The sequence below is a fragment of the Dasypus novemcinctus genome, chromosome 13, assembly GCF_030445035.2.
Source record: "Dasypus novemcinctus isolate mDasNov1 chromosome 13, mDasNov1.1.hap2, whole genome shotgun sequence".
Classification (NCBI taxonomy): domain Eukaryota; kingdom Metazoa; phylum Chordata; class Mammalia; order Cingulata; family Dasypodidae; genus Dasypus; species Dasypus novemcinctus.
In genome coordinates, this window is record NC_080685.1 from 55,930,500 (window position 1) to 55,954,880 (window position 24,381).

General features: G+C 43.2%; 1 protein-coding gene and 1 long non-coding RNA gene across 2 annotated transcripts in view; one reads left to right on the forward strand and one right to left on the reverse strand.

The window, feature by feature from the left end:
• Positions 1-13,745, forward strand: part of BRINP2 (BMP/retinoic acid inducible neural specific 2) — a 109,795-nt gene extending 96,050 nt beyond the window's left edge. The window contains exons 5-8 of the mRNA XM_004478214.3: positions 4,789-4,894; positions 7,405-7,641; positions 9,655-9,877; positions 12,152-13,745. Coding sequence (XP_004478271.1) covers positions 4,789-4,894; positions 7,405-7,641; positions 9,655-9,877; positions 12,152-13,268 — 1,683 coding nt within the window. The 3' untranslated portion in view covers positions 13,269-13,745. The remainder of the gene's footprint in view (positions 1-4,788; positions 4,895-7,404; positions 7,642-9,654; positions 9,878-12,151) is intronic.
• LOC139436292 (uncharacterized) overlaps positions 9,747-24,381 on the reverse strand; it is a 46,043-nt gene continuing 31,408 nt past the window's right edge. Inside the window, exons 2-3 of the long non-coding RNA XR_011645504.1 lie at positions 13,683-13,822; positions 9,747-10,922 (exon numbers count right to left, since the gene is read on the reverse strand). This is a non-coding gene — a long non-coding RNA (uncharacterized lncRNA). The remainder of the gene's footprint in view (positions 10,923-13,682; positions 13,823-24,381) is intronic.

Here is a 24,381-nt window from a genome sequence, read left to right on the forward strand (position 1 = left end):
CTTAACTCAAACATAGAGAAAGAGGTGTCATATCCACTCTTGTTTATCTAACACATCCTTCTATGACCCCATTGAAGAGCTCTTCTGCTGTTGAGGTGTGCAATCAGCACAACCTCTATCATAGGATCTGTCACGATTACTGTAGCTGTTTTCATGCCCCGCCCCTCGCCCATCACAACAGTAGATCTTAGAGTGGTAGAGACCGTGGCATGCGTCCACACAGTTCCAGGTCCCTTCCCAGAACCTGGCATGGGGTGAGATGCTCAGTAAAATGCTTGATGGGTGAAGGCAGCTTGCACGGTTTAGTAGGCAACTTACTCTAGTCAGAAGACAGAATTGATTCCCAGACCTGATGCTTACTAGTTCTATGACCTTGAGAAGTCATTAAACTTCAATTCTCAAATTCATGACGTGGAGTTACCACCTATTTGCATCATCTGTACAAGAGCTTATATTCAGCTGAATGAGTATATCAGCTATTAAAATATTGAAACGCTTCCATACCTGCAGTAAATCATCCCCAACCCAACCCCCTGAGTGCCACCCTAACCACCTTTCCCCCGACCCTGGCACCTCTTCTGATAAGTCAGTGCACTCCTGTTCTATCAGGGGTTAAATACTGTGAATATCGTCATGACTTTACCATGGGGTTGTGCTGAGACAAAATGCTATAGTCAACATGAAGATACTTTGTGGACTGTGAAGAGCCTTATAATTATGTACCATGTCCCTCATTCCTGGAAGGAGGGAAGGGGAACTGTTTCTTAGTTGTAGCTCATGTCTATTTATTGGAAGGCTGAGGAAGGACTTGATGGGGAGGGCTTGAGATGCTTGGGAGCTGACTGAAGAAAGCAACCCAAAAGTTCTGGTGGGCTCCAGGATGGCAAAAGTGAGTGTTTCTCACAGAGCAACCTTAAAAATGACTTACCTGAATCCTCATTGCAGCAGCCTGGGCTTCAGTGTGCAGCTCTTATTATAAGCACAGACACCATCAGCTGTGCTTTCCTAGCCCAGCCCTCTCTCTCACAATTAGAAGCCCATTTTCCTCTGCTCTTAGCTTTGCAGGTGCCCCGCTCGGTGGGAAGAGAGCAGCCAGAGAAGGGGAGGACAGGGGGAGGTGAGCAGGTTCCTCAGAATGAGGGTGTGCAGGATCTGATATTTATGGAAAATTGGTGGTGCTAATGAAACTGAGATCCATCAGGGCTCTCTGAAGGCAGGCTGGTCTGTGTCATCAGGCCAATTAGCATGCAATTATTTCCCTCTCTGAAAGCTTATCCGAGGCATTCTTTGAGGCAAGTGCCTGAGTGAACTGCACTTTCCATTACCACTTTGGGTCTCCTTTATAATCTGCTGAAGCTTTCCACCTCTTCTACAGAGAAAGTGCCAGCGTTCTCTTAACCAACTCTCCAGAGACTCTGGGTTTTCATTTATGGAGAACCTCAGGTCATCCTCCTTACTTACATCAGTGCCTGGGAAATATTTGCAAGGAGATCCCTCAAACTCCTTTTCTCCTTCCCACTTATTATTTCTCTAGGAAGGACGTAGATGGTCTCAGAGCAGAAGAGCAATGGAAAGGCCCATGACTTGGTATCTGGGAAATATGAGTAGACCTTCCCCACTCATGGATATCTGGCTTTAGATCCCTTCCCCTAACAGGAAATAAATACGGGGATCGAGATCTTTGTCTCTTCCTCATTCTCATCCTGTTTCACAACAACAAAGTGGTGCCCCCCATCCTTTCAATGACTCACCTTATTGAATGTCCTCTTATGGAACTGACTTTTGGAAACAGCAGAGCAAAGGTCAAAAATAGCATCAAAGCCAGCCTAAGGGAGTGGAAAATGCTGTTTGGCAGAGGGCTGGAGTATGCAGAGGGATCGGTGATTGGTGGTAGTTAGGGATGAGGTAGAGATAAAGGAGAAGAAAAGCTCCGTTGTGCATGTCCTCTGACACATCTATTCCTACATAGGGCTTGCTCAGCTCCCTCTTTGCCTGGAGCTGGTTCTGGTGAGTGAGTAACTCGGGGCTGGGTGGATGGAAAAGGCAGTGCAGAACTTAGCAACAGTGTGGTGCCTATTTACCTGGAGGCAGGGGCAGGCAGGTCTCCCAAACACAAAGGACACCCAGCCCCATGCCCTTCTGGCTACTCCATTTCAAGAAGGGCAGGCTTTCCCAGAGTAGCAGAACTAGTTCTCAACTTTTCCTACAGGGATTTTTATACTATAGAGAAATAGAGATTTTACCTTGCCATGAAGCTGCTTTGCCTTCCCACTTCAGTCTGACAATTAGCCTACCAGCTACTTACTCTATAAAGAGACACTATTCACACCAAGACCCTACCTATGGAGGGACAGGCCTGTGTGCAACAGACACCAAATGGGATTATAGAAATCCATTTACATTTGTCTGTAAGCTCCTTACTGGCGAGAACCGTCTTTTTTATCAGGGAGTTCTGAATGTTCCTTGAATATTTGTTAGATGAGTAAGTGAATCAATGAAAGAATGAATGAATGGGTTGAGTGAATCCCAGCCTTGCAGGTTACTAGCTGTTTCTTAATCTGTATATAAGGGGGATTATACTGCTATCAAGTCTATTTAATTTATGATGTTAGCATTCTCTGGGAAGGGCAGGTAACTAAAATGTGTTGGGTAGACTAGTCTGTTTAGGATACTTGTCTTTAAGAGTGATGGCCTCTAAATGAGTTTAAACTTGTAATTTTCTGCAGTCCTTGGACCTGCCTTCTCAGGAGACAAAAGGGGTATTGAACTGGAGTCTAGTGACTCTAAAGTAAAAATCTTACTTCTGTTACTCAACAGCTCTTGATTTCCACTGGCACCATAATTCTGAACCTTGGACTCCAGCTTTGGAGTGTGATTGTAATGAGATTTCCCTTGGAGAGTTGCTGTGAAGGTTGAGTGGGGTGAGCTCAGGGGGAGAACATGGTAGACTGTAGAGAAGCTGTTGCTGCTCCAGTCTCCATCTTGGTGGCACTTTTCATCCCAGCAGAGCTCTGCTCCTCACACTTCAAGAATCTTGCCACATTCCACCTTTGTCTGGAATTACCTCTTTATCCCTCCCAAGTCTCTCTTTTTTCCCTCTCACCCTGACTCATCCTTTAAGACTAACTTATGGGCCATCGCCTCCAGGAAGCCTTCTCAGCCTGCTCTAAGCTACAAGGGTCTCTCTTGCTTCTCTCCCCTCTGGCTTTTAGTCAATCCCACACTGTCTCTTGCTTAATTGCTCTGTTTCACATGTAGTTTTGGAGCCTAAGTATCCCTTTGAGGATGCCTCTTACACTTTGGTATTCACCATGGTAGCTAGCAGAGTGCTAATTTCATTGAAACCTTTGTGTTATGGATCGTGATGCCTTTTCTTCCCCTTCTTAAGGTACTTTTTCCTCCCTTCCCTACCTGCCCACTCCCTGCATATCCTTAAGGAGGAACTCAGATGGTGTCTCCTCTGCTAATTCCCTGCTCTTCCCTTTGTTTAGAGATGTGCTCTCCTCAGTGCTCATCATGACAGGTTGTTTCTGCTTGGAGTGGGATGAATGTCAGTCAGCTGCATATGAATATATGCGTATATGTCAGTCAGCTGTATATGGATATGGATATGCTTCTTCCACACATTGTAACCCCCAGAGGGCATAGCACATAGCTTGCATGTCTTCGTTCCAACCCCAAAACCTGCAAAATAGTACTCATAAGTTTTCTCATTCACTGAGTTCCAGGCACTGTGAAAATTGACAACATGGCAAGGAAACAGATACAGGGTTTAGAGTGGGTATGTGTGTGTGGGACCCAGGTGTTAATCAAACGCTCACACAAAAGAATGCGAAAGGAGGTAAAACTGCAACTTGCGTGCCTGCTGCAAAGCAGGGGGCCCTGGAACTAAGAGAAGAGGTCAAAGGAGTCAGGGTGGACTTCCTGTAGACCTGTGGGAAAGGTCCTCTGAATGTTTGATGAATAGTATGGATTTGAGCAGTGACTCCTCATTTAGTATTTGTTGATTGGCTGATGGATTGTTGGTAAAGTCTTCAGAGAACTGAGAAGAAAGGGCCTCCAGTCCCCGTCATTATAATTACATAATTATTTCAGTGCATTTAAAGCTTCCCATTTTTCATCTTATACTTTAAACATAAGAGGAAAACTGATGGGCCAACTTTATAATATTTTAAAATGACTCTATGGTGTTTTGGAATATTACATGGCTATGAGAGTTTATGTATATTTAATACACTTATTAAAATATGCAGGAAGCCCATGGCTGATTTTCTCTAAGGACATCTCAGGGCCGAGGTGGGACTTAAATGTTTAATACTAATAATAATACTCATAATTCATATTTCTTTCATGCTTTTCAACTTCAGGATTTGTAAGGCCTGTAGGCACCACATTGAGTGATGCATCTAGACTCACCAGCAGACCTACCAGGACTTTGTCTTCCTCAGGGGAGGGACAGAAGGGGTGATGCCAGCCGAAATGTCCCACTCCTCCTCTAGCTCCTCTGCTGACACTCAATTTTCTTTTCCCAGTCAGAGATTCACTTTGGCTCCCTCTGAAAGATAGCCACTCATGTACACATGCTGCTAGACAGCCCAGAAACGTATTGCCTAAGAACATGTACGTAAAGTGGCCCGATGCTTCTGGGGTAGGGAAGGGCACCTGCTGTTCCTTTGACTAGTCAAGGACAGAAAACAAGAGCCTAAGACTGGATAATTGTGAGGGGAAGGTCAACGGGTATGTCTGCACTTGTTGTATAAATCTACACCCTACTCTTCCCTTCTGCAGGTCACAGAGACAAGGACCGGTCCTCTGGGTTGCAGCAACTATGACAACCTGGACTCAGTCAGCTCTGTTCTGGTGCAGAGTCCAGAGAACAAAGTTCAGCTACTAGGTGAGTAGCAGCTTAATGTTTTTCATACCTTTCACACATAGTAAAAAACTTGAATCACTAAATGGCAAGAAAAAGTCCTTCTTGCCCCATTTGGCCAAACCTGTCTCAAGACAAGAACTCCCACAATTTCTTTTGAGGAAACTTCTGATATGGCTTAACCTACATCCAAGACCCCTTACTTATCCCATTTAATGTCTGAATCCTCCCACCTAATATTCCTCCCTAAGACTCTATCACTAGCCTATGAGGAGCAGCACATCCATCCTTATAAGCCTTGACCTAGTTTGATGATCTCCTTGTTGCCCAAATAACTCTCTGCTTTACCCCCGTAAAACAAAGGAAATAGCTTGCCTTTGTACAGTGGTTATGGCAGTCACCATTTCTAGCTCTGCTAAGAACTGGACAACCTGTCGGACCATTCACTATTATAACTCCAGCCTAAGAGTGGTCCCTGGTTTCTGTTAGTTTGTAATCTTCCATGGGAGATTCAAAGCCAGGAGAACAGTACAGGAGAAATGGGAGCTTTGACTGGAGGCAAATCAAGCAAAAACAGGGAAGGACAATGAAAGGCACTTACCCTAAGTGTGGAGGTTAGAAGAGAAGAGGAGGCACTCAGCAACTGCCCTCTGTTCTCTTCTGGGCATCCTGGGACCAGGGCTATGCAAACTGATTCAGATGGAACTGTTTTGGCAGTAGGAAAAGTTCATTTTTCTTAAGGCTTAACTGAATTGGACTCTGTTTAAGGTATTATTGTCTTGGCATTAGTAAATCAATAGCCCTCAACCAGGATCTACGATTACAAATTCCAGGCAGTCTGAGCCAGATGCGACACACCAATGAATCAGGGAACATATAATAAAGAGGAGTAAAAGTTTCCTGTTATTTAGTGCTACCTAATGTGATTAGCCTCCCTCTTCTCCTATGCTCCTGGATGGGCTGGGTCTTTGTCTGGAAATTAGCAATGAGTGAAGCTCAAAATATCTGGTGGTTCATTTGGAATAGTTTATGCCATTTAATTTTATAGCCCATTACTCATGCAGACATTGCTCTGGGCACTTATTTTATAGCAGTGGAAAATGTTATGGTGAGGAAGAGGGAGGTAATAGGGGAGGTGAAAGGAAAGGACTTGGAGATGGGGTGAGTGTTGAGCACAAGAGCATGGTCTGGGTATGTGGGGAGGTCTGCTCAAGCACCACTGTGGGGGTACAATGTCAAGAAAGGAAAATTTAGGAGTGGTTTCTGAATAGGAGGCAGCAAACATCTCCGGCTGCTGGCAATTTCATGTTTTATTTTGAGGTTTGTCGAGACTTAGATACACACTTGGGGCTTTCTGATTTAATGCCAAAGACAGGGTCAAAGCTGTGAAAATAAAGAGGTGGCAGACATTTGAGAAAAGGGGAGCACATCATATCAAGAGGTCCTCTTATCCCTCACTCTCCTGGCACAATTTCCAAAGGCATGGCTGTTCTGAGTTCATCCCTTGGTGAGCTTCTGACAACCGCCAATCAGAAGTATGTTTTTCTCCTGTCTGATCAGCAAAATGGTAAACTGATATGCACCATAGATGGCAGGAAACTTGAGCAATTTAGTGGATTCTATTCAAGCTTACAGGAAGTTAGTTGGAAAAGTAGAGCTGTGTGCCATCCATGTGTAACCTGGTCTGACTGATTTTGGGGTGTCTACCACCATCCTACTTTCCAGTCTCCTCAAGAGTTAAATCATATGGAGATGGGGCAGCCAGTCCCAGTTATGCAATAAGTTCTGATGGGAAAAAGACAAAGCCTGACTTCAAGCATCAATGCATTAAAACTCCTCATTTTTCATCTTGTACTTTAAACATCGGGCAAATTACTTATGCTTTTTGGGTTTTGCTGTCCTCACCTATAAGAGCCTCAGTATGACCATGGGTGCTATTTGTGATCATATATGGAAAGTACTGCCTCTTGTGTGCCCACCAATTCCTGCCCCTACCATCTACCAGGCCCACATTCTTGGTCATCAGGGCTGGGGTGGGAGGCCCAGGAGGGTCAGCACTCAGTAACTTCTTAAACTGCTGACTGCTAATCCCAGTTACACTAAAAACCGGATGGCTAGTGGAGGCAGAACAAAAAGCCTATCAAGCCTGGAGTCCTCCCCCATGAGGGCTCTAAGTTCTTCTTTTATCTGAAATATTTTCCTGTTTCTATCCTAGAAATGCCGGTGTGTAACCAATAAGCCTGTTCTTATTATACGCTCACTCTCAATTTGGCTGATGTGAGGGGTTCAGCTAAGCCTTGGGCTTTGATGTTCTTCATCTGCATTTCCATATCCTCCCCCATCTGTCACTGGGGCAGCAATAACCATCTCTCCCAACCAGCTCCACAAGATCAGGCAGGCCCTGGGGTAATCATTCCTTGTACCCAGGATGCTCAAGTCAGCAGACACACAGCTGGGTCTCCTGTGTCCTTGGGTGTGGGAAACTGAGTCCCCACTGCTTCTGCCCCTTGATTCCCTGACACATCCTTTCCCAGGCCTGCAGGTGCTGCTGCCTGAGTACTTGCGTGAGCGCTTTGTGGCTGCAGCACTCAGCTATATCACGTGCAGCTCCGAGGGCGAGCTTGTCTGCAGGGAGAATGACTGTTGGTGCAAGTGTGGCCCTGCCTTCCCAGAATGCAACTGTCCTGATGCCGACATCCAGGCCATGGAGGACAGCCTACTGCAGATCCAGGACTCCTGGGCAACTCACAACCGGCAGTTTGAGGACTCAGGTGAGCCGGCAGGCCTGTCAATATGAGGAGGCTCTATGCTGCAGGGAAGAACGTGGGAAACTCGTCTTGAATCCTGGCTCTGCCACTACTGCCTCTGTGATCTCAAGCAGGTCATATTATCACCCCCAAGCTCAATTTTATGTTATTTATTTTTCATATGTAAAAGAGCATAATGTCTCGCCAAGAGATATGTTTTATGGACTTAGTAAGCTAAGTACATACATATACTTGAGGGCAAGGACCTTGTCTGCCTTATTTACTACTGATTCCATCATGACTAGAACAAGACTGCAAATTGTATGCACCATAAATTTTTTTTTGAATGAATGAGACATGGAGTGCAGAATAGTTCTGGTCACAGAGGGGGCAACCAGTACCTGCTGGTTGTCAGTTGTCACTGTTTGTTGAGACCTGAGTACAGAGAATTTAGCTTTGCATACTTGCTCGATGACTGATGACCTTATGACCTTGGATTAGCCATGTAGCCTCTCAATGCCTCAGTTTCCCTACCTTTAAAAGAGGGATAGTGATAATAATAGATGAATGGAAGGACCATATAGGATAATTTAGGTGAAATTAAAGCATAAAGGACTCTGCATGTTATATTCACATGTTGAAATACTAACTGAATGATGGTTATGTAGTTAAATCTCAAACATAATGCTAAAGGAGGAGCAAGATGAAAAGAAGTTATGCATTTTATATGCATACTATTTATATTATGTTTAGAGCATGATAACTAATACTCAGTATCTTTAATGAATAAATATATTTGTAGTAAACGTAAAAATCATGTAATAATAATAAAGAAAACATCTAGAGTATGATTATTTCTGGGTAGACAGGGAGAGGAAGTTTAGAGCCTCCAGGTATATTTGATTTGCCTTATATCTTTAAAAAGTTGGAAGCCAATATGGCAAAAGAGGTAGCGGGAACATGGGAGTTCATCATGTTGTTCTCTGTACTCTTCTGCACACTTAACTGCTTCCTTATAATAACTATGCATATGCTAGTTATTAGTGTCATTACTTGGTGTGGTTCTCTAATCTTCTGGAGGAATGAGAAAACAGGTAATAAGACACCAGGAATGAGAAACCAGCATTTCTATTTTAAGTTCTAGGCAAGGCAGTTGGTTACCAGAGAAAATATCCCATCCCCATGCCCTTACCCCAGCTGCTTTGGGTTAATGATGATGGGATATATAGCAGTCTATAAACAAGTACATAGGAAAGGACTTCAGATTTTCATCACTATGGGTTGCTGCTAGCAAATAAACTAGGGCTGTCTAGACCTAACCAGGAGAGATATGGTGGCTGCAAGTCCCAAGAAAAAAATATTGTGCCCAGGAATCTCTGAGAAGAGCTCAAGATTTACAGCAGGAGCTGAGAATGGGGAAGCCTATTGCTTCTGGATTAACTACAGCAAAACAATTGTCTGGCTAAGAGTTGAAGGTAGAAAGGAAGCAATCTTAGACAGTTGGAGAGGTGGACATAGAGGGAATGAGATGGCCTTAGGGGATGGAAAGAATGCCAAGAAATGTTTCCCAGTCTGGTGCTGTGTCTTCTCTCTGTGCCTGTTATTTGTCCATCTGTGTGTACTTTCACCTTCCTAAGTTCCTACATCTTCCATAAATGTGTCCTAGTATTCTTGAAGATTGATCTGACACTGTGTTTTGGATGACTTAGAAGAAAACATAAAAGGGGAAAGAGATGTGTCCCAAGGTCACTGCTGAAAGCAGGACCTTTGGCCCTTCAGATAATGATTGAGATCTGTTTTGGAATTCAGAAGCATATAAAAGGCAGGAAGGTTAGGAAAGAATCCTACAGTCGTACTTTTTAGTATGTGAATTGTTTCTCAATAAAGCCATTTAAAAAAGAAAAGAAGCATCTGGGAGAGTGGATATGACACCACCTCCCTTGTGCCATAACTCAGGAGGGTGAGTGGGGTATGGAGAGTGTCCAGTTGCACCACCCAGGGCTCTGCGTAGCTCTCACTTTATGTTCATGCCCACAGAGGAGTTCCAGACACTGCTGAAAAGGTTGCCTGAGGACCGGTTCCTGAACTCCACAGCCATTTCCCAGTTCTGGGCCATGGACACCAACCTCCAGCACCGCTACCAGCAGCTGGGAGCCAGCTTGAAGGTGCTGCTCAAGAAGACCCATCGGATTGTTCGCCGGCTCTTCAACCTCTGCAAGCGCTGTCATCGGCAGCCTCGCTTCCGCCTTCCCAAGGAAAGGTAAGCTTGCCACAGGTATTAGTCCAGAGCCCAGGACCATTCCCATGGCTGCTGAGGCCAGGCAGGGCCCTCTTTCCAACATGAGAGACTCGGCATGGTAACACACACATGGCTTTTTATTTTTCTCTTTTTTCTTTCTTTATTTTCTTTTAAATGTTACATTAAAAAAAAATATGAGGTTTCTACCTACCCCCCTACCCCTCACCCCACTCCTCCCACATCAACAACCTCTTCCATCATCATGGCACATTCACTGCACCTGGTGAATACATTTTGGAGCACTGCTGCACCACATGGATAGTGGTCTACATTGTAGTCTACACTCTCCCTCAGTCCTCCCAGTGGCCATGGCAGGACACACAATGCCCAGCATCTATCCCTGCAGCACCACCCAGGACAACTCCAAGTCCTGAAAATGCCCCCACTTCATATCTCTTCTTCCCTCTCCCTACCATCAGCAGCTACCGTGGCCACTTTTTCCACATCAATGCTACAATTTCTTCCATTACTAATCACAATAGTTCCCCGGCAGAATACCAGTAAGTCCACTCTAATCCATACTCTATTCCTCCATCCTGTGGACCCTGAGATGGTTATGTCCAGTCACCCTCTACATCAGGAGGGGGCTTAGATTCCACATGGATGATGGATGCAATTCTCCTGCTTGCAGTTGTAGGCACTCTTGGCTCCCTGATGGGGTGGTTGACCTTCTTTCCTTCCCTGTTAGCTGGCCAGGGTAAGTCCAATAGACCAGAGGGTAGGATTTGCAAGTGTGCTGAGGCTCAGGGCCTGGCTGTCACATGGACAGTCCAGAGATTCAGGTCTCCTGAGTATACACCAACCCAAATGCCTACCACAGGTCTGGTAAAAGTAACAGAAGAGGCATGTGTAGAAAGGTCATATCTGAGTCCAACTCCATCATACTCGGGAACACAAACTCCAAAGTAGGGTCAACTGACATGGCACTGAACTCCAGAGCACATGGCTTTTTAATTTTCCTGTCATCTTGACCTACTTGTATATCATTCTCAATTGAGAGTTGTATCTGAAAAGAAAGAACAAAAGGGAGACTAAATTTACTTTTATATAAATTGTAGTAGATTCAAATGTTATTCTAAAAGTACCATAATTCTCTTTCACCCATTTCCATTTTAGTAAATCTTTTAGAAAAGAAAGGAATGGATTAAAGCTCATACACCAATCTCATATAAAGAAAAATACAACATGTTGGAAAATTATAACTGTGTGGCAGCCACTTAAAGGGCATACTACATTATAGGACATGAATTAAAGTCGTGATGTGCTAGAGGCAAAGGCCAGAATGGAAAGCCAACTTGGAGAAGGAAGTCTTGATGAGACTGGGAAGGAGGAAGTGGAAATGATCTGGTGCATGTGGGTATGACACCATTCTAATCAAGGGAAGCTGTCCACATGGCAACCCAGAGCTGCCACTGGCGGCACAGGATGAGAATGGAAGCATGAGGGGAGAGGGAAGGCCAGCAAGGGTTTTATTCCTCAGTAAATATTTTTAAATGCCTACCATGTACCAGGAACAATCCTAGTTTCTGAGAATGTGTTGGTAGATAATACAGTGTCCCTGCTCTCACTCTGTTTATGGGGTAGCAGTCTATAAGCAAGTTAATCATAAGTAAGCACATTAAATTTTACATACTGATAATTGCTGTGAACTAAATAAAAACACGTTAATGTGGTAGAGAGTAACTGGGGTGGCTCTTTTGGAAGGGAAACCATGAAGGACTTTGAGGACGTTATGTAAGAGCTGAAATCTCAATTTTAAGACAGTCAGATATAGACATTTCCTACACATGGAAAGAGGGAAGAGAAAGGACAGATGCTGTGAAGTAGAGATGGAGTTGGCATGAAGTTGGGAAGCTTAGAGAGCCAGTTGCTGGAAAACCTCATTTGGGAGACTGAAAACCTAGGCATGGTTCAGTATGTAGAGATCCTCTGTAGGCTTTTAAAGAAGGAAATGAAGTAGTACTGGGGAAAGATGAAACTGGGTGCTTCTAAGACAAGTTTGAAGTAAAATAGTTTTTGGTGTTAATCCATTGGACCCAGAGGTACACGTTTCCCTCACTCAGTCCAGAGTGAAGTGGTGGGGCTGTCATCATTCAGAAAGCCAGTAAGGAGCTTGGGGCTTTTACCTCCTCATTATCTTCCCTGCCTATTAGTCCATTTCCTTCTACCTTCACGGAGGACAGCAATGTGTTCATTCCTTTGACTCTTGCTTCATTTTTATCTCCTCTCCCCAAGGCCTGTGTCCTACTGGTGGAACCGAATCCAGTCCCTCCTCTATTGTGGAGAAAGCACCTTCCCTGGCACCTACTTAGAACAGAGTCACAGCTGCACCTGCCCCTATGACCAATCTTCCTGCCAGGGCCCTATCCCATGTGCCTTGGGCGAAGGGCCTGCATGTGCCCACTGTGCTCTGGACAACAGCACACGCTGTGGGAGCTGCAACCCTGGCTACATACTGGCCCAGGGGCTATGCCGGCCAGAGGTGGCCGAGTCCTTGGAGAACTTCTTAGGGCTGGAGACAGACCTGCAGGACCTGGAGCTGAAGTACCTGCTGCAGAAGCGAGACAGCCGCATTGAGGTACACTCCATATTTATCAGCAATGACATGCGACTGGGCAGCTGGTTTGACCCTTCCTGGAGGAAGCGCATGCTGCTCACTCTGAAGAGCAACAAGTACAAGCCTGGGCTGGTACATGTGATGCTGGCCTTGTCCCTTCAGATCTGCCTCACCAAGAATAGCACGCTAGAACCTGTCATGGCCATCTACGTCAACCCTTTTGGGGGCAGCCACTCTGAGAGCTGGTTCATGCCTGTGAACGAGGGTGATTTCCCTGACTGGGAAAGGACTAACGTGGATGCAGCTGCCCAGTGCCAAAACTGGACTATCACTTTGGGGAACAGGTGGAAGACCTTCTTTGAGACGGTTCATGTTTACCTACGGAGCCGGATCAAGTCCCTGGACGACAGCTCCAATGAGACAATCTACTATGAGCCCCTGGAGATGACTGATCCCTCCAAGAATCTGGGCTACATGAAAATCAATACCTTGCAGGTATTTGGCTACAGCCTACCCTTTGACCCAGATGCTATCAGGGACTTAATTCTCCAGCTGGACTACCCATACACTCAAGGTTCCCAGGACTCTGCCCTCCTACAGCTCATTGAGCTTAGGGACCGGGTGAACCAGCTTTCTCCACCAGGCAAAGTCCGCCTTGACCTATTCTCCTGCTTGCTCCGGCATCGGCTCAAGCTGGCCAACAATGAGGTGGGCAGGATCCAATCCTCCCTGAGAGCTTTCAATTCCAAGCTGCCAAACCCTGTGGAATATGAGACAGGAAAACTCTGTAGCTAATGGGGGGCCCACTCCAATGCTGGGCAGGGAGGGGAATCCACAAATCCCAGGTGCAAAGATAATCCAAGTCCTCACCTTAGTGCCAACAGGGTACTCCCATGAGACTTTCAGCACCCAGCAGATGGGACCTTGAGGCTTGGACTGAAGTAGGCGGGGGAGGACGAAACAGCCACTGCACATGCGCACACACACACACACATACTCTCCCACAGGGAGTCTACAGCTCAGCAGCCTGGATCTGTAAAGTTGGTGCTTTCTAAAATGAACGCAGTAAAAGGAGAGGAGCCAAGGGAGAGATTAAGAAAAAGAACCAGCCAAACCATGAAACAAACAAACAAATCTTTAAAAGTGATTCTGGTCATTCAAGAAAGTAAGAGGGGACAAAAAATGGGAGGGGTGGGAGCTCTTCCTCACCCTCTGTGGAGTCACTTTTGTATTCTTTTTAACCAGATTTCTTAAAATGTTGTTGTTTCGTGATTCCCCATTTGGTCCTTTCTTTTCGTATGCTGCCTCCTCTGCGTACTCCCGTACACCGACTGCTCCTAGAGTCACTCCTTTAGGAAAACCGGGAAATAAAACCAACAGAGGAACAATAAGGGCAGGCAGGTGGCTTGCGCCCCCTCCTCTCCTTTCCTATTCTCCAGCACCCTGGCTTCCTCGGCCTCCCCAGTTTCAGGGCCCAGGTTTTCTCCACGTTACTCTCGTGGTCTTCCCAGAGCTCCTTTTCCAACAGCATCCATTTGGTGTGAGAAAACAGCAGTCAAATTAGCAAGAGACAATGGATAGGAAAGAGTTCTTTTTTTTTTTTAAAAAACAAAAATTATTTTGTGATTGTTTTCCTTGTCAATCTGCTCTGGCCACATGAACATCTGAGTAAAGTTTACCTGGTTTAAAATATATTTTTAAAAAGACCTTTTTCAGAAAAAAAAAATGAGCTTGAAAAGAGGGAAAAAAAGTGTAGTTCCCTGGGTTGCCTGGATTTAGAAAGAAAATGGCTATGCATGTGACATGTGGGTGTCCATGGATGGAGGCTATTGCTGTGGGGAAGACTGGTTGATTAGTCCATACACAAGTGAATGCATGCTTGTCTGTCTGGAGGGTGAGAGTATATGTGTCAGAGAAAGGAGGAGAGAGAGATTAAGTGAGTGAGGCAGAGCTTTCTCACTACCCACTCTTCTTTTTTCCAAGGTATGAGGTCTAATGCACATCCTGCAGCCAGGATTTCCCACTTCAAGGAGAATAGTGTAAAAGTTCTTGCTCACAAGGGGGAACTGCAGCCTTTGTGCTGGGACAAAAGCCCCTCTTTGCCTACACTGCTCCTAACATCACTGCTGCTGGAAAATTTCCCAGAACTCTGCATCTTATGGAATGGGATCAATTACCCTTTGAGGAATTTGGGAAAGAAGCAGATGTGACCTTTGTTTCCTTCCCTCTTTCTGATTACCACTCTCCCCTACCTGAAAAGCTAGCTGAATTATATCACGCAATACAATGAAGCACTTTCCCCGAAGGGTCCCCCACCAGGCTGTATGAGAATCACTTCCTAGCATATCTTTTGGTAAATCATTTCTCTGTCTGTTTTCCACATATTCCAAGTTCAATGCGTAGGCATGACAACCCCCATTTTACTTAGGTGAAAGTCACTGCATTAATACTAAGTATCTCATTTTCTACCTGTGGTACATCTCAGCTGGTATAAAATTAACTGGGAGACAATGACAATGAAAGCATGGTCATGTTTATCTGCTGAAGAGCCTTCTAAGTTTATTGTCACATAGAGAAAATTTTGGCATTATGTTTAATTACTGCACCATCGTTCATGCTACAAGGACCTTCATACAAAATCAGCCTAGGGCATTTCTTTCTTCACAACTCCCCTAAAGGCTTCTAGGGTAGAAGCAGTGATGGGATCATCTAGAGATAAATGCAGTTATTGACGGTCTATTTCTAGTTCAGTCACGGTTTTACTTTGGGGAATTTGTGCCAAACTCTTCACCTGTGGGAAATGGAACCAGCAGTTGTCATCTTCATCAAATGGAATGTTGAGAAGTCCCAGAAAAGGTTGTTTTTGGAGGAAAGTGACCTGGGAATGGTGGGAAGGCTTTGATAACTTCCAATGATGGCATTTGAGAGGTGTAAGGCAGATATTAGAATCTGATTTTAGCACTTTACGTGTGTCTGTCTACGTACTATAGGAGTGGGTGGACAGAGGCTTTACCCACAAGATAAAGGCATAACTTTTAGGTAGCAAATTGTCTACTTCCTTGCACAGCAATGTTCAAATGTGGAGGAAAGCAGTCGGGATTGTATTTTGCACAAAGTCAGCAGTGTGGAGCCTCAGTAGCGTGAATATAATTGCCCCGATGGGAGTCAAATCAGGACATGAGGGCTCATGAGGTAACTCAGTCACCCGTCTCTGACTACGGGGAAAGTACACCTATGGAATGCTAAGTAAAGACGCTGTGCCTCCCTATCTTAGACTCCCAGTCTTGGGACGCCTTCAGGCAGGTGATGGGTTTTAGAGTCATATGTATCCAGTTACAAAGGATTTCCTCTTTTTCCTTCTTGAAGGTTTAAATCATGAAGCTGAGTCCATGACCTCCATATAAATAGTGCTACTAAACATTGGTGTATATTTAGGACTTCTGAACCCAGATGTAAGTTCCATATTGCCAGAAGGCAACATGATTAATTAGAACAGTAGAAATGCTTGTATTTGGCCTATCCATCTACTTTTGGTGATGGGCACCTGAATCCTTTGTCTTGGAACAGTGATGGGCTGTCTGGTGCAGAAGAGCTTGGGTCAAACTAGCATACCAAGGATTTTGCTTTTAGAAGGCAGGTGGAAGAAGAAAAGAGATTGAATGAGGGGTAGGCCTGATTCCTTATGATGCTTTTAATGGCCTTAAACCATTAGTTCTGCCTGAAGTTTCTCAGAAAGCTAGGATAAGAAATGCCTTGTTAAGAAAAAACTTTACCAGTTGAAATTGTAGCCTTAAAGTCTATAATAACCAGAAGATGTGAACCACCTGTTCTTAGACACCGTTGCAAATAAATAATTATCATCAGTTAGTACCAGATCTTCAATGTTGGTGAACTCATTGTAGAATTAGAGACAAATCACAGTTCTGTCACTTACATGCATTAGCATTAGATAATAATCAGAAATTCAAGCCTTAATTGTAAAGCTCCAAGAACTAATACATCAAATGCTAATCATCCCTAATGCTCGAGACTAATACCTCTAATACTAAATAATATATTTAATACCTGCTGCTAAGAATATGCTATGTTATGCTATGCAAGCATATCATGCATTAACAACCAAAGGTATAAATGAAGATTACTTGAATACTGGTATCAAAGTGGTTCAGATTCAGTTCTTGGCTTCTTTTTAAAAAAAAAAGGAAATATTGGTCAGGATGGGTAGAACTGCATTGAATAGATGGAATATATTGCCTATATGATATCCTGCCCCCAAATACCACATCCAAAGTCTACAATTTCATCATTTAAGATAATTCACTTGTACTTTACAGTGGTCTTTTTTGCCATTATACTTTGTATGAAAATTAAAACACCCTTAGGAAGAAATCAGTCTTGTAAGTTAAACCACCAGCAAAACAGAACATTAGATTTTTGGAGTTGGAAAGTGTATAGAGGTCACCTGGTCTAATCTACTCATTTCTGACATGAGGAAAGGGAGGATAAATAACTTGAGATGTTAAATAATCTGTCCAAGGTTGTATCTAGTAGCAGAGCTGGGAACAGTATTCTAATCTCGTTTCTTCTCTATCTTTCTTTGCCTGTAGATATCTGGGTCCTGGGGGGAGGGAAGCCAGTTTAGGAATTGGGAGTGTGGGTGTGGAAGACAGAAGACAATTTTCCAAGAAAGAGAAGAACGCTACTAAGAGGTGAGGCCATCTTCACTATTTTCCCTGTGATTGGTGCTAGCAAAAATAACCAGCTACTAAAACAGGTGAAAGGAAAAGATGGAAATTAAACCTAGGATAGACATCTGTCCATCTAGGCTGGTTGTAAAAGTACGAACTTGCTGGTTTCCTAATGACCCTATCAGCTCAGTGTTTTCTAATTGCAATATCCTACCTCCAATTTCTTGATGTTTTCTATAAACCCTCAACTAAAGAATTTGAATATCTTTAGAAATCTGATGACTTCTGCAAAGCATTTTCCTTGTGAGGGCCAGAGTGGTCTGGGTATCACTAGCACCCAAAAAGCTTGGGTTGCAGTCACTGTGGTATATAGCCTAGATGGAGGGCCATGGCCGAGAAGGGCAATGGGACCAGATACTGCTCACCAAGAGTCCTTGCAGCTTCCAGGGAAGAGAATATGGGCCAAGGAGTCACCTAAGACACAAAACTGTGGCCTGAAACTCCAAACCTGACTTCAATCTCTCTAGAAGATATATTAGACATGTTCAGGAGGAAGGGTGGGCTGGATGGAATGCAGATAGTCTGGCTCTAGGCAACTCCTTTCTTCCTGCAGACTTGGATCTCGTTCTGGTTCTCCCACTAATCAGCCCGGTAACTCTGGACTTCGGGCCTCTGTTTCTTGGGGCCTCAATTTTCTTCCCTGTGAAAGAGGGCATTGGATTTCCTAAGCAGATACTGGGGGTATTTCTACCTAAATCCTTTTATGGCATTAAAAACAATGTGGCACAGAACAGCATAGGTTATGAGTTCGGACAGATTTGGATTTGCCTGTTGGATCCGCTATTATTATTTAAGTGACCTTAATTCTTCTTTTGTCCCCTTATCTGTAATCCAACTACTTCATCCCCACCTAATTAAAATTTTTCTTCTCACCTTCTTTCTGAACATTCAGCTTCCTGCATAATTTTTCTCCATACTCTCTGACTTTCAGAATACATGCATTCCTTCAATTTCTTAAAACACAGTCCCATTTCCTTCTTCCCTCTTTTCCCTCCCTTTCCTCCTTTATAAAGTGCTAGATGCTAGGCTAGCTATATGAACACTAGATGAAACATGTCCCCCTACTATAAAGAATTGTACAGGGAAGCAGACTTGGCCCAATGGATGGGGCGTCCGCCTACCACATGGGAGGTCTGCGGTTCAAGCTCCAGGCCTCCTTGACCCATGTGGAGCTGGCCCATGTGCAGTGCTGATGTGCACAAGGAGTGCCATGCCACGCAGGGGTGTCCCCCGCGTAGAGGAGCCCCACGCGCAAGGAGTGCGCCCCATAAGGAGAGCTGCCCAAGAACGGCACTGCACACACGGAGAGCTGACACAACAAGACGACACAACAAAAAGAAACACAGATTCCAGGTGCTGCTGATGATAGAAGTGGTCACAGAAGAGCACACAGCGAATGGACACAGAGAGCAGACAACAGGGGGAGGGGGAGAGAAATAAATAATAAATCTTTTTTAAAAAAAGAATTGTACAATATAATGGGGGTTGCATAAACTCATCAGTGCGGTGCATTCTCTAGTAGAGACGTACAAAGTATTGATGGAGCAGAGCAAAGTAGCAACTCAGTACCTATTTGTTGTGAACCTTAACTATGGGAGCAATCTCCAGGTCTTCAGATATTTTACATCTCAGTGAGGGAAAAAGACCTAACATGTAGCACATGGTTCCCTCCTCTGTGAGCAGAGCACAGCAGCCGCAGAGCCCACACAAGGCATGTACCACGTCTGGTGGGAGCCCTGACTTCTGACTCCTGGGCACCATGTCAGTGCCTTGTTATTCAGTCCAAAGAGCATTCAAGGAACTGCCAGCGTAGATCTGTCTGGAAGATGAGAAGCCTTCACCCCGGCAGGATGCAGTGCTTCTGAGACGAGCAGAGACTTCATTGTGCATGCAATTTCTCTGCAGATTCTGTTTGGGCCAGGCTGGGTGGGGCTGGAGATTCTACCTTCTCACAAGCCCCCAAATTACACTGATGCTAGTCCTGAGCCACCACTGGAAGGAGCAAGCTCTTCGACAACATGCTGTTATCTTCCTTCAGTGCTCAGGATTCTAAAACCGGAACCTTGCAAGAGAGCACAGCAGCTAAGAAACCTAAGGGTCAAACACACCTTTCTCTGAGGTGGGGACCTCACTTATGCAAATCTACTTGCCTTTAATTTCTCAACCAATTAAGAGCCAGGTGTCTGACCTGCAAATACCAGTTGGGTGGGAGGGAAGGGGGAGGAGAGAGAAAAGAAAAAGAGAAAGGAAACTTTACTAAATCAAAATTCTGAGGGCTGTGAGTTAGCTTACTTATGAATGTGTGTTTACAGATAAGCAGCCGTGTGAAATGCAGCTGAACCCTGCTGGCTGCATAAAAGTCTTTTCCCCCCAAACTTATCAGAGTAAATCCATTCACAGGTGGAACAAGGAGCACCTGGCACTCTGCAGAAATACACATACATCAGGCAAGATGATTATATCCATACCAGAAACGTGCAAACACCCCAAATTCCCCAAATTCAGACTGCTGAGGTGCCATACACCCATGAGGCACCTAATCTAAGAAATGAAATGAATTGTTTTGTTTTTCTGTTCTGCCCTTTTCTCCTCTGACCTGTGCAATTACCATTCTTTCATCATTAATAAAAAGGGTCCCTCAAATTTATGTAGGGTCATTCTTCCAAGGATCTCAAAACTCAGAAGAGTGAATCAATCAAAAATATTTATTGAACATTTCAGCAAGGAGCTTTGGGGAATAAAGCAAACATGTATTTAGTATATATATTCCTTTCATTCAGAAGTTTGTAGATGACATTGAAAATAAAACATTCTAGGAGGCTTTACAGCTAAGTGAAAGCAGAAGCTACACAGAGTATACCTTTCTAGAGTCAGGCAACCTTGGTTAAATCCCAGTTTTGCCCTTTAAATGTTGTGAAGGTGGAATATGCATATACTCTCTTTCAGCATTAGTTTGCATATCTTTAAAAGACAGATAATAGTGTTTATCTCCTAGGAGGCTATTGATAGTCAAATAACTTAAAGCATAAAGAACAGGACCAGGCTCTTAGTAAATGCTCAATAACTGTGGGTTGTTTTATTGCATTAGGTAGTTTCTTTGTTTGAGGGAGAAAGTAAAGTAAAGAGAGGAGAGGAGAGATGAGGAGGGGAATGGAGAAGATGGGAGGAGGAAGAGGAGAAATCCATGTTGCTAACCTGAAGAAGCAAATTTCTTCCTGGAAACAAATAGGAATTTATCATCTGGACTCTTACAAAAGGTTCATTGGGTAATATTATGGAAAAGGTCTTCAACCACAGTTTTGTTGAGGACACAGATAAGCCATTCAAATGGGTATTTCTTATATAGACCATTTATAAAAGCAGAGAATATAATATTACAGCATAACTCATCTTCAAAATGTCTGTGGCTACCTGGGTCATGTGGCTCAAGAACATTGTTTCTCATGAAACAACTTACTAGAGTGATAGAGCTTGGGGTATCTAAGAGAATGGCTAGTTGTATGCCCATTAGATGGTTTCTTTCAAAGAGCACATCTTTTTTTTTTTTTTTTTTTTATAGGATTTTATTTTATTTTTTTATTGACTTTGTAATAATATTACATTAAAAATATATATGTGAGGTCCCATTCATCCCCACCCCCCCACCTCACCTCTCCCCCTCCCCCCCAGCAACACTCCCTCCCATCATCATGACACATCCATTGGATTTGGTAAGTACATCTTTGGGCACCTCTGCACCTCATAGTCAATGGTCCACATCATGGCCCATACTCTCCCCCATTCCATCCAGTGGGCCCTGTGAGGATATACAATGTCCGGTGATTGCCTCTGAAGCACCATCCAGGGCAGCTCCATGTCCCAAAGACGCCTCCACCTCTCATCTCTTCCTGCCTTTCCCCATACCCATCAGCCACCATGTCCACTTTTCCCAATCCAATGCCACCTCTTCTATGTGGACATTGGATTGGTTGTGTCCATTGCACCTCTATGTCAAGAGGAGGCTCAGATTCCACATGGATGCTGGATGCAATCCTCCAACTTTCAGTTGTAATCACTCTAGGCTCCATGGTGTGGTGGTTGTCCTTCTTCAACTCCATCTTAGCTGAGTGTGGTAAGTCCAATAAAACAGATTGTAGGTGCTGGAGTCTGTTGAGGCTCAGGACCTGGCTATCACATTGTCAGTCCAGAGATTCAAATCCCCTAAATATATCTTAAACCCCAACATTAACTGCACCTCCAGCACATTAGCATGAAAGTCTTATGAAGGGAGATCCCATCTGAGTCCAGATTCATCACACATAAACACCATTTCCAAAGAGGGGCCATCTGACCTGGTAGTTAACCCCATTGGCCATGACCATAACTCCCATGGGTCTCTTTAGCCCTCAAAGGAACCAATATCTGGGGGTTATATCTGCTTTATCTGTCTCTCTGACTCTGCTCAGTTGTGCATAAGGGCAATCCTTCTGCCAGCCTCCAGACTCTTTTTTAGAAACTCTTAGCCATATAAACTCATTTCTCCTTTCCATTTCCCCCTTACTTTAGGTCAAACAGCATTTTAAAGTCATGTTATTTTATGTAGACAGGGATATTCTGCTGATCCGCATTGAACCTTCCGTATAAGGTCATTTTCCAGTTGCATCATCAGTTGGTAGTTGATAGTGGTCCCTCGGTGCCAGGGAGGCTCATCCCCGGGTGTCATGTCCCACGCTGGGGGGAAGGCATTGCATTTACATGCTGAGTTTGGCAAAGAGCACATCTTAAGTGCACCTTAAGCAAGGATCAAGTGCAGTCAATTCCTGGTTGAATTCTTTGATGGGGAACTAGGGTGTAGGCTATTCAACTAGGCTTTTGGATACTAACTTTAGCAAGGCAGAGTTTTTATTCTGGTTATATTAGAAGTATACGATGGGGATAGGCATATATTTGGAGGAGAATATTATAAACAGTGGAAACAGCGGCATATGCTTAGACGCACAGATACAATGGCGAGTCAGTGTTCCTGTTGCTGGTCTCCTGAGCCAGTACCCTTTATTCTCCTCCTCATTTTCCTGCTCTTCTTCACATAATAGCGTTATTGAAATATAATCCATGTAGCATATAATTCACACTTTTAAAGTGTACAGTTCAGTAGGTTTTCGTATATTCACAAAGTTGTGAGCAAATCACCACTAATTACAGAACATTTTCCTAACCCCAAAAAGAAAACCCGTACCCATTACTAGTCGTTCCCCATTTCCCCCTTCTTCAGCCCCTGGAAACCTCTAATCTATTTTCAGTCTCTTGATTTGCCTATTCTGAACATTTCATATAAATGGAATCATACAATGTATAGGCTTTTGTATCTTGTTTCTTTCATTTAACATTGTTTTCAAGGTTTACCCATCTTGTAGGATGTATCTGTATTTCATTCCTTTATATGGCTGAGTAATATTCCATTATATGGCTATACCACATTTTGCTTATCCAATCACCATTTATGGACATTTGGGTTGTTTCCATTTTTGGGTTTTGGGTTATTGAATATGCTTCCATAAACATTCATATATATACTAGTTTTATGTCGAAATATGTTTTCAGTTCTCTTGGGTATATACTGAAGAGTGGAATCACTGGGCCTTATGGTAAGTCTAAATTTAAGTTTTTGAGGAACTGTCCAAACTTTTGCCAAAGCAGCTGCACCATTTACATCCCCACCAGCAATGTATGAAGATCCCAATTTCTCTAAATCCTTTCTAATGCTTGTTATTGTTCATCTTTTTTATTTTAGCCATTCTAATAGTTGTGAAGTAGTATCTCTTTGTGGGCTTGATTCTCATTTTCCTAATGACCAAAGATATTTTCCATCCAAACATCTTTTCATGTGCTTGTTGGCCATTGTATGGCTTCTTTGGAGAAAATTCTACTGAAATCCTTAGTCTTTTTTAAATGGAGTTATTTGTCTTTTATTGTTGTTACACTGTTAACAGTTCTTCATATGTTCTGAATACAAATTCTTTATCTGATATATGACTTTGCATTCTTTACAAAACCCATTCTGTGGGTTGTCTCTTTCACTTTTTTGACTGTGTCATTTGAAGTGCAAAAGGTGTTCATTTTATCTAACTTTTTTTATGTCTCTTGTGCTTTTGATGTCTTATCTAAAAAACCATTGCCTAATCAAAGGTCATGAAGATTTATGCCTATTTTCTTCTAAGAGTTTTGTATTTTTAGTTCCTACATTTAGGTCTTTGATCCACTTTGAGTTAATTTTTGAGTATGGTACAACCTCATTCTTTTGCATGTGGATATCTAATTGTCCTGACACCACTTGTTGAAAGACGTTTCTTTCTCCATTTAATTGTTTTGACATCCACATCAAAAATCAATTGACAATAAATGTATGGGCTTATTTGTGGACTCTCTGTTCTATCCTGTTGATCTATATGTCTATTCTTACACAAGTATTATACTATTTTGATTATTGCAACTCTTGAAAAGGAAAGTATAAGTCCTCCAACTTTGTTCTTTTTCAGGATTGTTTTGGCTATTCTGGGTCCTTTGCATTGCCATAGCAATTTTAGAGTTAGCTGATCAGTTTCTGCAAGAAATAAATGCTAGAATTTTTATAAGGATGGTATTAAATCTATAAATCAATTTGGGGAGTATTGCCACCTTAATAATATTAAGTCTTTCAGTCCATGTATATAAGATGTCTTTCCATTTATTTAGATCTTCATTAATTCTTTAAAAAATGCTTTGTTGCTTTCAATGTACAAGTCTTATACTTGTTTTCTAAAATTCATTCCTAAATATTTATTCTTTTTGATATAGTAAATGGAATTGTTTTCTGCATTTCACTTTTGGATTATTCATTGTTTGTTGTAGTAAAAAATTGGTGTTTGTATATTGAATTTGCACCCTGCAACCTTACTTGTTTTTTGGTTCTAGTAGCTTTTTAGTGGATTCCTTAGGATTTTCTATATGCAATATCATGCCACCCTTGAATAGAATTAGTTTCACTATGTTCTTCTTCAGCCAGTACATTCTGGCTCTAGGAGTCAGAGTGGGGGCAGGAGGACTTCTTTCTTCTGCTCTTATCAGGATTGTCTGAGAAAATTGTTTTACTGAAGAGTCATATTGGCAGCCAGAAAATTATATTACTTCAAGCACTCTTTGTG